General features: G+C 40.9%; 1 protein-coding gene across 12 annotated transcripts in view; it reads right to left on the minus strand.

Moving 5' to 3' along the window:
* SEMA6D (semaphorin 6D) overlaps positions 1–15,833 on the minus strand; it is a 423,500-nt gene that overhangs the window by 32,179 nt on the left and 375,488 nt on the right. For all 12 annotated transcript variants that reach the window (XM_080980318.1, XM_080980319.1, XM_080980321.1 and 9 more), the window contains 6 exons: positions 9,127–9,286; positions 8,676–8,787; positions 6,840–6,900; positions 6,652–6,714; positions 2,005–2,106; positions 365–455 (listed from right to left, as the gene is read on the minus strand). In XM_080980318.1, the coding sequence (XP_080836444.1) occupies positions 365–455; positions 2,005–2,106; positions 6,652–6,714; positions 6,840–6,900; positions 8,676–8,787; positions 9,127–9,235 (538 nt within the window). In that variant the 5' untranslated portion in view covers positions 9,236–9,286. The remainder of the gene's footprint in view (positions 1–364; positions 456–2,004; positions 2,107–6,651; positions 6,715–6,839; positions 6,901–8,675; positions 8,788–9,126; positions 9,287–15,833) is intronic.

Genomic DNA, 15,833 nt, shown 5'->3' on the forward strand with positions numbered 1-15,833 from the left:
TCCTTCAGTCTGTTGAAAGCCCTACTTACAAATGGAAGTGTGAGCAGGATTCTCTCCTGTACCCCCATCATAACTTAATTAAAAGTTGATGGAACCACCGGGGCTCCAGAAAAAGAAACTACTTTGGGGCCCAGAACTGTTCCAGGACAGGGGTGTGTGTCAGTTAGTCATCTCAACGTAAACCAGTTGACAATGTGATTACTAATTCCCCAAAAAGATGCAATAGACTTTAAAGAAAAAACCCCTCTAGAGAGGCACATTGATGTGATACAGTTTATTTAAGCTTTCTTGAAAATCTCCCGTCCTCTCCGCATCACTCTCTGTATCATTTTTCACCAGGATTCAGGAGAGAAAATGTTCTTACCAGCAAAGAGGGCGACGTTGGTTTGCCTGGCGTCGAACGGGCACCTGGCTAAGCCGCTGAATTCTTCTCCATCGTACTCCAAGGTATTCAGCTGTGGAAGAAAAATAAATTGTTTGGCGGTGTCACATCAAGCTCTGCAGGAAGCGTGATTTGGGGGGGGGGGAGCATTGCTGCTTTGCATACACCATCATTCACTCTGTCAGACTTGATCTAATCTTCCATTTAATGCTTAAGAACTGGTCCTCAAGGAGCTGTGCAACGGACGATAGCTTTTACATCCACAAGGCTATGCGTCATGATGTCTATAGGTGACCTCCAGGTTCAGGGAGGCAGAATGCCACTAAATTATCAGCGCTGGGGGACAACAGTGGGAGAAAATTTCATTCAGTCCACATTTTTAAGCAAACTAACCTAATTCACATCTTCCACTCCAAATATCTGGGGCTGGAACATAATAATCCTTGGGATTTTGCATCCCTCCAAATTTTGTGATACAGGGTTGTATCCGATGATACTCAGAGCAGACCCATTGAAATTAATGAACCTAAATTAGTATGACCGTTAACTTCAATGGGTCTACTCTGAGGAGGACTAGCACTGGATCAACCCCGAGTTCTCAGCTCGACACCAAATGAAGACCACGTTTTTATTGCTATAGTCAATGACCAGCACTACGGAAACAAAATATGAAGCACGTAACACACATTAACTGAATGTGTATAACAGAGTAAAAGAGAATAACATTAGCTAAGGCAGACAAAAAACAACACAGAGTAAAATAAAATGGGCATCATAATCCTCTCATCAACTCCAAGTGTCTGGGATCAGTTCCTGGCTGTCTGCCGCAACACAGCCCTTGGTCAAACTGGGATGCAAGTTGATTCGAAAGGACATAAAATGCATATGATCATCCTGGAAAATTTGATAAAGATTTTTACACTAGTCACTGTAAAAGGAGCAGTACAGGAGATTGGAGGGTTTAGATCCCATCTTTCAAGCAAATGATTCTCAAATGCAGACCACAACTGGCTGCAATAACACAAAACGTAAATCCTCCCCTCAGGAGCCTTCAGTCCTCAGACATGGTGCCAGAGGTCAGAATAGCTTTCTCGCCATTGGTTCTGCAACCGGCATGGAGCAGAGCTTTCTGCAGTGATGAGCCACTAGTCATGGCTAAAAAAACAACTGCCAGCCCTGCTTGCTGATGTGCTCCCTGGTTCACATTACGTCCAGCCAGATCAGCAGGGCTTTGGCTGAGGATTGCTCATAAAAGTGAACCAGTGTGGCTAGAATGCTAGATTAGGGCCTGGGAGAACAAGGTTCAATTCCTCACTTAGCTATGAAGCTCACTGGGTGAACAGAGATAGCATAACAGATGCTGTTGGACTCCAACTCTCATCAACCCCAGTTGGTTTCAGACTACAACTCCCATCATCCCTGGTTATGGACCATGCTAGCTGGGGTTGATCAGGTACACCGGTTAAATCTGGGCCGGTTCCTATCAACTCAGCCTCATATATCTCACAAGAGGGAAGAGTACCATGAACATCACCCTCATCTCCTTGGAGGCAATGATGAGGAAGATAACCAAAACAGCAACACGTAGAGAAGCTTCTGTCTTACTGCGCTGAGGTCCTTACCCTAAGGTAGCGGCACATGGGGTTAAAAGCATTGGTTCCACAGACAAATACCATCTCATCATTCCTGGGGACAAAGACTTTAATAAAATTATGGCATTCGTCCTGGAAAAGAAGGAGAGAGACTGGTTTACATTACCATTTACTCACAAATATGGTTTGTTTATTAGAGAAGTAGAACGCCGAGATGACAAATTTTGAATGACACAAGAACAAAACTAAAGGAGATAAAAATTCAAAAGATCCTGAAATTTATATTGCAACATCCCTGTTTCTGTGTGTGATTTATTATGAACACACACACACACACACACATTTTATATACCACTTAATCAGAAAAACCTGTAAGCCGTTTACATAAAAATATAAAGTAGTTGTCGCTTTGACAACAAGTACAACATAATAAAAGTGAGTTTTAAATCAACAGTTTTAAAACGAATATGCACAATAAAATTACATGTCTTTTTTTTATAAGATATTTATTAAGATTTTCAAAATATTACAAAATAAAAATAGAAAAAAGAAAAATACAAAATAAAATTAGTTAAAAACAAGTCAATCTTTCCATTACTTATTTTTCATTAGCTTGTTTCCCGGACCTCCTCACGCCTCCCTTTTTTGTATTCCAGTTCAGTTTGTTGGTTCAGCAAATCCTTCCCCTCTTTGTTTATCCTAATCTTTAATCTTAAAGTATTATAACATTAAATTTTTACCTGTTAGTAATCCATTTTTCATATTCCCTTATAATATTTCAGCTAAAAACCATTTAATTTCTATCCAACATCATTCTAACATTCATTAATTTTGCAATATTTCTGTAAATAGTCTTTAAATTTATTCCAATCTTCTTCCACCGACTCTTCTCCCTGGTCCCGGATTCTGCCAGTCATTTCTGCCAGTTCCATATAGTCAATCACCTTCGTATGCCATTCTTCCAGAGTGGGTAGATCTTGTGTCTTCCAATACTTTGCAATGAGTATTCTTGCTGCTGTTGTGGCATACATAAAAAAAGTTCTATCCTTCTTTGGCACCAGTTGGCCGACTATGCCCAGGAGAAAGGCCTCTGGTTTCTTCAAGAAGGTATATTTAAATACTTTTTTCAATTCATTATAGATCATCTCCCAGAAAGCCTTAATCCTTGGGCATGTCCACCAAAGGTGGAAGAATGTACCTTCAGTTTCTTTACATTTCCAACATTTGTTATCGGGCAAATGGTAGATTTTTGCAAGCTTGACTGGAGTCATGTACTACCTGTATACCATTTTCATAATATTCTCTCTTAAGGCATTACATGCCGTAAACTTCATACCTGTGGTCCATAACTGTTCCCAGTCAGCCATCATTATGTTATGTCCAACATCTTGTGCCCATTTAATCATAGCAGATTTCACCGTTTCATCCTGAGTATTCCATTTCAACAGCAAGTTATACATCCTTGATAAAGTCTTAGTTTTGGGTTCTAACAGTTCTGTTTCTAATTTTGATTTTTCCACCTGGAAGCCAATTTTCTTGTCCGAATTATATGCCTCCATTATCTGATAATAATGAAGCCAATCTCACACTTTGTTTTTTAGTTTCTCAAAACTCTGCAGTTTCAATCTGTCTCCCTCTTGTTCCAGAATTTCCCAATATTTCGGCCATTTGGCCTCCATATTGAGCTTTTTCAATGCTTTCGCTTCCATCGGTGACAACCACCTTGGGGTTTTATTTTCCAATAAATCCTTATATCTTATCCAGACATTAAGCAATGCTTTCCTGACACTATGATTCTTAAATGCTTTATGTGCTTTGATCTTATCATACCACAGATATGCATGCCATCCAAATACATTATTAAAACCTTCTAAATCCAAAATGTCTGTGTTTTCAAGAAGCAGCCATTCTTTCAACCAGCAAAAATTTGCTGATTCATAGTAAAGTTTAAGGTCTGGCAGGGCAAATCCACCTCTTTCCTTTGCATCTGTTAGTATTTTAAATTTTATTCTAGGCTTCTTGCCCTACCAGACAAATCTAGAAATATCTCTCTGCCACTTCTTGAAACAGTCCATTTTGTCCACAATTTGCAATGTTTGAAACAAAAACAACATTCTAGGCAATACATTCATTTTTATCGCAGCAATACGACCCAGCAGTGAAAGCTTCAAATTTGACCAAATTTCTAAATCTTTTTTCACTTCGGCCCAGCATTTTTCATAGTTGTCTTTAAATAAATTCCCATTTTTTGCTGTCATGTTAATCCCCAGGTATTTCACTTTCTTAACCACTGTTAAGCCTGTCTCATTCTGAAACCTCTCTCTCTCAATTGGTGTTAATTTTTTCTCTAAAACCTTGGTTTTTAACTTACTCAGTTTAAATCCTGCAACCTGACCAAATTCTTGAATCAGTTCTAAAACCCTTTTGGTACTAGATTCTGGCTCCTGTAACGTCAATACTAAGTCATCTGCAAATGCTCTCAATTTGTACTGTTTGGCTCCGACTTGTATACCTTTAACCAACTGGTCCCTTCTAATCATATTCAGCAAAACCTCCAGGACCGATATAAAAAGCAATGGGGAGATTGGGCAACCTTGTCGTGTCCCTTTTTCTATCTTAAATTCTTCCGTCACCACATTATTTACAATTAGTTTAGCCTTTTGTTTTGAATAAATTGCACTTATACTGTTTTCAAAGCCTTGGCCTACCCCCATCCCCTGTAGGTTCTTCTTCATAAAGCTCCAAGAGATATTATCAAAAGCTTTCTCCGCGTCCACAAATATCAAAACTGCTTTAGTATTTATGTTCACTTCTAATTTTTCCAAAATATTAATTATATTCCTCAAATTGTCAGACAAGTGTCTTCCCGGGAGAAAGCCCGCTTGGTCTTTATGAATCTCTTCCATCAACACTTTTTTCAATCTCTTGGCCAAAATATCTGCAAAAATTTTGTAATCCACATTAAGTAATGATATGGGGCGGTAGTTCTTAAGCTGAGTCTTTTCAGTCTCTGTTTTCGGTATAAGTGTAATATACGCTTCTTTCCACGACTCTGGTGCCCTTTTCCCTTCCAATATTTCATTGCAGACTTCCTTTAAAGGTTGTACTAACCACTCTTTCAAGGATCTATAGTATCTAGAAGTCAGCCCATCCGGTCCTGGAGATTTGCCTAGTTGCATGTTTTGAATGGCACCTTCTACTTCCTGTTCAGATATTTTATAGTTCAACATTAATTTGCTTTCTTGAGAGATTTTTTGTAGTCCATTTATCTTCAAAAATCGATCTATATCCATTTCTTTCTGTGGCCCTTGTGTATATAATTGTTTAAAGTACCTCTGGAAACAGTTTCTAATCTCAACAGGGTTGTGTATGTTCTTTCCTTCCACTTCTAGATTTGTAATAGTATTTAATTTTTGTCTTTTTTTCATTTGCCAAGCCAGCAATTTCCCACATTAGCTGATTCAAATGTTTTTTGTCTCATTTGTTTAATTTTCCATTCTATTTCCTGATTCATCATTTCCATATATTGTACTTGATATAATTTTATTTCTCTCAGAATCTCCTGCGACTTTGGTTTTGCTCTAATAAAATTCCATGTCTAGGTAGGTTTGCATAAGCAAAAGAGATTTTAGGAGATGTCATAAACAGTACAGTTTATGCCTGATATCCATCGGCAGAGAGTTCCAAAGTGAAAGCGCTGCCATACTAAAAGATTTGATTTCTTGCACGTTGGCTGACACTTGTAAAAATGCCAGTTCTATATATGAAGGGGTTGAGTGAGCACATAGAGAAAAGGCCTTCAAGAAAACTGAGCCAAAACTGTTAAGGGGTTCATATACTAACAGTAACACCTCGAATTGTAACCTGTTAGAACTTGGACTTCTAACAGATCAGCAGGCTGGGTGCAGATCTTTGAGCACAGCACTGGAGAAATCTCATTCCTGCCAGGAATCGTGCTGCAATAACTGCAGTTTCTGTACTGAGCGTAAGAAAAGGTGCACATGGTGTGTATTGCAGTAACCTAGTCTTGGGAGTTGGTTATGCCTGGAGTACTGAGGAAAAAGCTACCAAGGGCCAGGAGCAGACACAGTTATCATATCAGCTGAAGCAGACAACAGATGCTCCTCAGGCCACCTGAGCATTCAGGGGCAGTTACATAAAATGCAAATTCTTGTGTCTGTAAGTAGAATCCAAGTCCCAACTCCACTATACATTTAAAGCAGTATCATATCACTTGAAACAGTCAAAGAATCCTAGGAACTGTATGCATGTATTTTTTATTCACTAATACGGCTTGATTGCAAGGGGGGAAAACCCAGTGCAGTTGTTTGTTATGGGTGCAAAGAGTTGTTAGGAAACCTCTATTCTCCTCACAGAGCAGAGGTTCCCAGAGTGGTTTAACACATTCAATCCCTCTTTCCGGGGGTCTCTAGGAATTGTAGTTCTGTGAGGGGAATAAGCACCGTTCATAAACTACAGTTCCCAGGATTCTTTGGGGGCAGCAATGACAGTTTAAAAATGACATGATACTGCTTTAAACGTACTGTTCAGATGGGGCCTCATTCATTATCAGTTGTACATTGGCTTCAAGCCCAACTTTTAAAAACATAAACAAGGATTTAAATATTTTTCTGCTTAAAAAAAAGGTGTATGGGGGAGGGGAACAACAAAACGTACTTTGTGTTTTCCCTTCATGGCGCAGTTCTCTCTGTCCTGTTGCCTTGACCGCCATGTTAATTTCTGTTCCAAAAAAATGAAGAAACAAAAATAAGAACATTCTAATGTTTAATGTAGAATTATTATTATTAATTGTTTCTTTTTTTAAAAAAAACAACAACCCCAAAATTAAGCTGTTTTCCCAATACCTTGCTTGGAGCAACTTCTCCCTTTGGAATGTCGTTCAAGTTCACAGTGTAAACTTGATCCCTGTAAGAGCGGAGGAAAAATAGGAATAAGACACTATCAAATCGTTTCCAAATAGGAAACGAACATTAACTCTCAACACACCAGGTCTGAGAGCGTTTATGAAGAACTACACACATGAAATGGACTTTATATTGATGTAAATTACAGAGGTCAGCTGTGAGAATGGACTAACATCAAGAGAAGGATGAAGAGGAGTTTAAACAAGAATGAAGTAATTCTTCATCAGGAAGTAATGAACATATGTTTGCAACAGGAGTGGGAAACCTCTGGTTTTTTTTAAAGACATTGCATTACATTTAAATAATTTGGACCGATTTGTATTAATTTGGAAAACCAATAAATAATAATAATATATATAAAAGAGAATGAATATCCAAATAGCACCCGCCTAGTTCTGTTAAATGGGGATTCTGTGCCACCGGGATTATGAAGGAGGACTTTGTAATGGCACCAAAGTTCACTTACTAGGGTGACTATCTTGCAGCAGGACCCTCTCTTCTGACATGCCATAGAGAAGGCCCATAGTGAAGAATAAGTGCAGAACAACAGTCACACATTTATTTTAAAGCCAAATAGTTTTCTCAAAGTTACAAAGAATCAAGTTAAATACTAGTTAAATTTTTAAAAATCCAGTTATCCTAGGGCACCAAATGGGCAGAATAGAAGAAGGCAAGTCTGCATTTACTACTGATGAAGCAATTGGGTAAACTACTGTCAACTGGGTAAAATAATGTCTGTATGAGCTTGCTTACTTTTCCATAAGTTAATGGCACAGAGAACAAAAATGGGGAAAAAAGAAAACAAACAATTCAGATAGCGGCCAGGAATACCCCTCAAAGGAGTTTGACCACACAACTCCCTCTCCCTGTAGCTACAGTTCTGGAACAGATCCATAAAACCTCCACACCATATAGCTGGATCATACTACACTGGGAGGAGAAGCATTTGGGTATCAACTAGGGGTGGAAGAATATGTCAATCTGGCTTCTGTCAGTTTCTCATTTCATTACAGTTCTCCACATTTGTGCCGTGATTCATGCAGCGATTTGCCACTTTTCAAAAAATACATTTTTTGAAAAATTGTCAGCATTTTAGTGCTAATTTCCCCGAATAAACACAATTTCTGACCATTTTTCACATTTTCTCAAGCCATTAAATAATGCAGTTTAGCATGTTATTTTCAGCCAATACATACGTTTTGATGCATGCTTTACCATAATCTAAGGGGTTTGGGGGCACATTACTTGCATCTTTATAAATTTGAAAAAGTGCATATTTTGGAGGCATTCCGGTTCGTTTATTGTTTCAGAAAGTGAGATTTAGGCAAGTTCCCCTTTAATTGCCAACTTAATTGCATTTCTCCTTCTTCCCTAGTACCAAGGACACCTACTCAAGGGAGGCAGTTGGCAGTGCTGCCAGAAACCAGGGACTGATAGACTCGCACATACCTGGTTTCCAGTCTAGAAATGTGTGTCTCATACATGCATTACCATTTAACCCTACCAGGCTTCTTGGGGGTATCTGTATGAGCCCTGTTCAAAAGAGGTGGCTGGATTAGATGGTCTGATCTAGCAGGGCTTCTCTTCTGTAATATATTGTGTCCCTCTCCCTCTGTGCATTCATTTTCCCCTTCCAGTTCTATTTCCCGATCCCATTCTCTACAGATTACTTTTAAACAAGGTGCACAGATTAAATGCAAAACCAACCAGGGCAGGGGTGGGTAGGAGGGAGGGAGAGAGAATTTTAATTTAATCAACTGACTGCGGGAAAATTACCTGCCAGCAATATAAAGTGTGTCTCGAATTTTCAACATCAGTTGAAAGTCCAGCCTATGCTGGGATTCATTGCCTGAAGGGCGTCCTTTAAATACTGGATATTGCCTTGAATCTGCAAGTAAAAATGGGTTACGCCATCACTCAGGATTATAGAGCTAAAGAATCAATAGACAACATTGATTAGCTGTATATACTGGGAGCAGAAGGCTTAAACTAAATTCCTTGCATAATGCGCTGAATATAAATGAATAAATGGCAGGAACTCTGCAAACACGCTTTAAAACAAACAAACTTGAACTTACTGCACACTTTTGAATGCTATTATTATTATTATTATTAATGATGGAATTGCCTAATAAGTGAAAAGCCAAGTCAATCTCAGAAGGAACAACTGCTTTCCCTCAACAACAACAACAAATAAATGGCAAGTTTGTTCCCGCCGGTTACTCACAGTGGTAGTCGACAACATTAATAGGGTCGTCGTCTTCTGGGAAGCTGACGGCAGCACTTCGGGAGGCGGTCAATAGCATCACGCAAGCAGAAAGCAGCAAGAGCCTCATGACTGGTGTGTATGGAGGGTGTAGAATGAGCCACTTGGTAATACTATTTACCTGCAGGGTTTAAAAAAACAAAAAAAACACCCTCTCAAAATAACAATAAAACACACAGAGGGAGGTTGATTCTACTTCAATGCCCCGAGCCAATGAGCGACTCCTTAATTCACACTTTATGCTAGTGAAGATTGTGTAAATTATGTTGCATGAAAGGTCTCTTTGTGTTTGTCGACAGAAAAACTGCTATGTGACAGCCCTGATTAAAACTTTTCTGCGACATATTGACATTTGCTAATTTTTGAGCTAAATTTACAAGTGGGTTTCTTTTCTGGAGGGAGCTGACGAATGTCACCCCGGCTGAATCACAAGGATTGCAAACAGAACATGCAGCCTTGCTGACTTGGCAGGAAGATTGTTAACGTTGGGATTAGAATATTAATTAAACTGCAATCTCTTTCCCTTCTCCAACTAATTGCCACATGGTACCCAATAAAGCCTTTGCCTGTAAGTTAACCAAAGCTCCTTTACAAAATTCAAGGCACATCCAATCCATGTAAACTCCAAGCCAAGTTTTTATTTTTACCTGGGGGGGGGGTGGTGATTCTCTGTAAGAGTATTTTCTTGTTCCAAATTATCATTTGAATACTTAATATCCCAGGTTGGCTAACAAAACTGAGCTAGATGACCAAACTTGTGCGTTTCACAAATCAACCACCTCAGTTTATGCTAAAGCTGAAACAATTGTTGTTTTGCCCCACAAAACATAAGGAATATAGGAAGCCGCCATAAAACAGGTCAGATTATGCAACTTGCTAGACCAATACTGTCTACTCTGACCAGCAGAGGCTGTCCAGGCTCTGAGGCTGAAATCTTTCCCATTATCTGCTTCCAGATCCTTTTATGGTGCATCATTTTCAGAAGACATTTGGAGGAGAAGAGGCCTGTTGCTATTAGTAACTGGCAGCAATTGATGCTACTGTGCATTTTTAATGATTGCATTTTTATGGATTTTATGGATTCTTATCTACCTGTTGTGACTTTGGCCTGTGCACAGGGCAGTATATAAATCATCTAGATAAATAACTAGAAAGGGCATGGATTGAACCTGGAACATTATGAACACAGAAAGCTGCCCTGTACAGAGCTGGACAATTGGTCCATGTAATAATAATGAAGATGATAAATTATTATATGCCGCCGAACTGACTGGGCTGTTCCAGCCACTCTGGGTTGCTTCCAACAAACTAAAACATCAAACCCAGTAAAAGATTTAAAATTTCCCTACAGGGGGCCTTCAGATGTCTTCTAAAATAGTTCTTTATTTCCTTGATATCTGATGGGAGGGCATTCCACAAGGCGGGTGCCACTACCAAGAAGGCTCTCTGCCTGGTTCCCTATAGCTTTACTTCTCACAGTGAGAAAACCTCCAGAAAGCCCTTGGAGATGGATCTCAGTGTCAGGTCTGAACGATGGGGAAGGAAATGGCTTTGGCCCAGGTATCCTGGGCCAAAGCCGCTTAGGTCTTTAAAGGTCAGCACCAACATTTTGAATTATGCTCGGAAATGTACTGGGAACCAACGCAGATCAATGTTACATGGTCCCGGCAGCTGTTCCCAGTCACCAGTCTTGCAGCCACATTCTGGATTAGTTGTACTTTCTGGGTCACCTTCAAAGGTAGCCCCACACAAAACAGGGCTAGTTCAGTATTGACTGGCAGTGGCTTTCCAGGATATGATCCACAAGGCCTCATTGAAAGGTCTGAGAATTTTACCAAGGGTATAATGGGGGAAATGTTCTGCTAGGCAACCTGGTCTCAAGCTGTTTAGGGCTTTTATGTGATAAAACCTTGATTGCACCTCAGTACCTAACAGGCAGGCAAGTGCAGATCTTTCACCACAGGTGTAATACGTGTACAGCCTTGAGCATGCTAGCTGCTGCATTCTGCACTGGCTACAGATTATTAAACAAGTGCAGTATATTATACACAGTATATTACAGTAGCGTTACCATGGGGCTACCAATGCATGAACCAAAGTAGCCTGATTATTCCTATCCAGGAATGGGCATCAAAACCCAAAACTGGTAGTGGGTGCTCCATGCCACCAAGGCCACTTGGGCATCCAGTGACAGAGCTGACTCCAGGCACTGTGTACCTGCCCCATCACAGGGTGTGCAACCCCATCCAAAACAGGCAATACCTGGATCCAGAGATCCTCCACCCTCAGGGTCTCTGTCTTGTTAGGATTATCTCAGTTTATTACCCCTCATTCAGCCAGTCGTCAGAGATGATGCAATTGGAGTTCAGCAACACCTGGAAAGCTGCTGATTCCCTACTCCTGTGTTGGTCATTTGTGCCTTCAAATCCAGTGTCTAAGCTACTGTGGGGTTAGGCAAGGCACACAGCCTTTAATGAAATTCTTAAGCCTGGCTCCTAGATCCCTTGCTCAGTTTTAGCTGAATCACAAACCTCTTATAGTCTTCTAAAAATGGTAGCTAAGGAGAGATGGTCTGTGATCTGAGCAGTGTGTAAAAATGCAGAGGGGAAAAGGGGTCAACATTTGTAAAGTGTACAATTGGAAAACTTTCGTAATCCCCCCCCCCCCCAGATGAGCACTGGTTTACAAGACTATTCACGGGAATGCAGGATGTGATTCTAGACCTGGCTACCATTGCAAGCTTGAGCTCATCCCAGTCCTTAATTGATTTCTGGGCCGGCTTGCTTGAATGAGGTCATTTTGGAATCAGCCCGGATGGGGGTACTACTTGGCAAAGCAAATTGCGAGGGAGTTCTTAGCCATTAAGAGCTGACCCGAAAAAGATGCATTTCTAACTGTTAATGATGTTTCTGCATCACAGGTCCACCAGTCCAGAACTGATGGGCTGCCCTCTTTGCCAAGATTGATGAGCAGCGGTGGCTAACAGACACTAATGATTCCTGGCATTTTCCCTCTGCTCTTCCCCGTCCCGACAGCCTCCCATGATGAAGCATCTAACATTAAATTGCTATTGAATAAACGTAAACAAACCAGAAGGACTAGGCTGGAAGGAGAAAGAAAGAGCACAACCCAAATGCAAACAAACACAAGGTATTTTGTAACATGACCGTTTCAAGGCGGGAGGCAGTAAAGCACGTAAGAAGGACTCTGCTGTCCTTCTCTGGGGCGGAGAGACATTTTTGGTCCAAGGGTCACATTTCCTTCCAGGGGCCACAAGCCAGTGATGGATGTGGCCAGAGTGGGCAGAGCAATTCATGTGGTCTTAGCTTTGCACGTGCAAAATTCCAGTAATGCAAAAACCACACACGCACACACACTTTTCTATCCTCCATGAGGAATGATCACAGTTCAAAGACACGTGTCAGTCATGTCAGCAAAACACTCAAGAAGGCTGTGGAGGAGACCAAGTGTGGGGAGAACCCGGGGAGAAAGAATGGTCCACTAAGAGTCCTGGGGGTTGGACAGATAGGCCTGGAAAGCTTTTCTGTGCATCAGCTGAGCAGCCTCAACAAGCCTCTGGCTTGCGAGGAGACCCTCCTCAGAGCCTGAAGAGGATGTCCTCTTTGGACTCCAAGGAGGGTCTCTGCATGAGCTGGAGGGGTGACAGGACTTCCTCAGCTGACGTGAAGGGCAGTGGCTGTTGCTACAGCTGCGCAACACCACATGCCAGCTGTTAGGCAGGGAGGCTGAGCACCTTCAGCAAAGCTCCACTGGCCCACCAGCTCATGAGGAGACCCTCCGCAGAGCCCTTTGGGCTCCAGGGTGGGTCTCCGCTGGAGCCAGGAGGGCTCTCTAGGGTCCACCCCATTGTACGGAACTTTGCGTATGGGCACAGGGGTTTGGAACATGACCCCCGGAATAAATGGAGACTAATCTGTACAGGAAATCTAAAAGGGCAACTGCCTACCTGATGAAATTTTGAAGAGCTTTGCTCTGTGGCTAAAACAACAACAACAACTATAAAATTTATATACCACTTGACTTAAAAAACAAAAACAAATCTTGGTGGTTTAAAACCCCCTCAAATAACAACAACAACCTGTCCTTCAACAGAAGGTCCTAGGATGGGTTACAGCATTATAGAATACAGAATTAAAAAGTTGAAAGCAAATCACAATCTCAACTAGTGTCGGTCCTAATATTGTGTGTGTGTTTAGTGCCAACGTGGAAACGACTTCCCCCATTTTGCAGGAAACGGACAAAATATTCCATACTCCATTTCACAGCCGCAGCCCTAGATAGTAATATTGATAGACCTCAAAGAGTTGTTCTGAGATTTACTGAGAATAATGTATCACTTGGAAGGACAGCATCCTGGTTGCCTAAAGAGAACAACAAGGCCTTGTGAAATTCTCATCGAGGCAGTTACCTGCATCAGCACAAAACCCGCAGGTCAGTTTCTCTTTGCAAGTGTGCTCAGGGGACAACCGAAGTGCAATCCATACTGAAGGCAGGGGTGTAGGCTGCGCAATGAATCAGGGAGTGGTATTTGTGCAGGCCTGGGCTGCCACCCACCAAACTGCTCTTGATTCACGAGGCACACTATGTACTCTAACACCAGCTATGACGAATGGACTGTCTAGACATGAATTTGCAACCAAATCTAGGAGGTTGCTTAGTATAAGGAGTTAAAAAATACAACAACCACAACCCCACCTCAATCACCACAGCCCAGGCACCTGATGTATGGGAGTAATAATAGGACTGCCCTACCTGGCAAGGCTATTGTAAAGGTTATTTGCACAATTTGCACAAAGCGCCTACATGAAACTTTATATTACCATTGTCGAACCTTTTATTTTGGCTTCCCGGTATTGGGGGGGGGGCACTATGGTCTTGACACTGTTCTGCTTATTAAATATACTGATGCGTTTGAATTTGCATTTATTGCCTTTATTGGCTTTAAATTTTGTTGTTCTGCGTGTATTTTAATAAATCTGTTTTTATATTGTTTTAATTCTACTTTAATTACTTTTCAGCTATTACCTTTGATATATTTTTAGCATTCTGTGTTTCATTCACATTTGCTTTAATATTTGTGAGGCGTCTTGAGTTCCAGTTCTAACAGTAAGGCGGAATGTAAATGGGTAACACCACCACCAACAAGAACAATTTAAATTACGTTTGTTGACTTGTCTCCTAAGGGTTGTAAATTGCCTCAGGATTGATATGGAACGTGGTCTATACATTTTTTAAAGAATAAAAATAATAAATTAAAAACAAAAGAGGGTACATAAAGGCAGCGTGCACTGATTTAGGAAAAAAGGAGAAGGAGTCACACATGGGACCTGCAGGAAACCCCATTCCTACTGACTCAGAGTTTTTCCCATACCATCTGCGTAGCTATTTACACTTATGCTTTCAAGGGGTTCAGGATAGTTTCCACTACATTATGTGCCTTCAGAATACTCTTTGTGCCAGATACAGAACTTAAGGCATAACTACCTTGTCTCATTGATTTCAATGCATCCTAAGTTCAACTGGCCTAGCCTGGATTCAACCCAATGTGTCCTTGTTACTGTCTTTCTCTGAAGCCAATTAGCCACTTAGGAAAGCAGTGGGCTGTAGTAGTTAGAGTAGAGCTTTCCAAACTATTCATGTTGGTGACACACTTTTTAGACATGCATCGTTTCGCGACACAGTCATTCAGTTTTGTGTCATTTTGCGATGCAGCAATTCAGTTTTGCGTTATATCGCAACACAGTCATTCAGATTTACTAGCAAACCAAAGGTTAAACAAACCCTTTTCTAACCCTGGGAGGAGAGAGGGGACCTTTTGCGTGACACACCTACACATTGCAGTCAATGCACAGTTTGGAAAGCTCTGAGTTAGAGAGTTTGACTAGGGCCTGGTTTCAAATACCCACTTAGCCATGAAGCTCGCTGGATGATTGATTGTTGATTATTTAATTTCTATACTGCTTAATATTTTAAAAAACACACCTCTAAACAGTGTATAGAAAACTGAAGAAACAACAGACCACTTAAACAAAATATTGCAAAAACACACACTTAAAAATGCTACATTAATACAAAGATTAATATATAGGCAATGACCGATTTACGTGCATTCAACTGACATGTGACCCGGAAGTGCATCATAGTGACCCGGAAGTGGTTGGAAAAGGGGAAAGGGGGTGGGGGCATAATGGGACATGGCAGGCTTATGCCACTCCACCATCATGTGTGATGACTTGGAACACAACCCCCATGCAATATCATGTATATAAATCAATATCAATTCTTTTTCCTACTGACACACCTTCCCTCTCAGCCTCCAGGTTCAAACCCTCAGCTCACCCACAAAAAAAATCTAACAATGGGAAAAGTTCCTGGAAAAAGAGGGCATTGCCTTAGTCTTTCTCGCTAGACTTGCTTTTTATGGGCAGGCCCAAGATGGATGGTACTTCTTCTGGCTGTCCAATGCTGTTTCCCATTCAACTGCACTCTCCTCACTCAGTCCCGGGTACAGCAAGTTTGTTGAGCTTATCAGAGGGGCCTAAGGATGGGAAGAGCGCCTCCCTCCGCTCACAGCTCTTTCTTTTTTTAATAATCATTTTTATTGGTTTTTACAAATATTTTCAAACATAATAACATTTTCACATAAC

The sequence above is a fragment of the Podarcis pityusensis genome (assembly GCF_964106645.2).
Source record: "Podarcis pityusensis genome assembly, chromosome: 14".
Lineage (NCBI taxonomy): Eukaryota > Metazoa > Chordata > Lepidosauria > Squamata > Lacertidae > Podarcis > Podarcis pityusensis.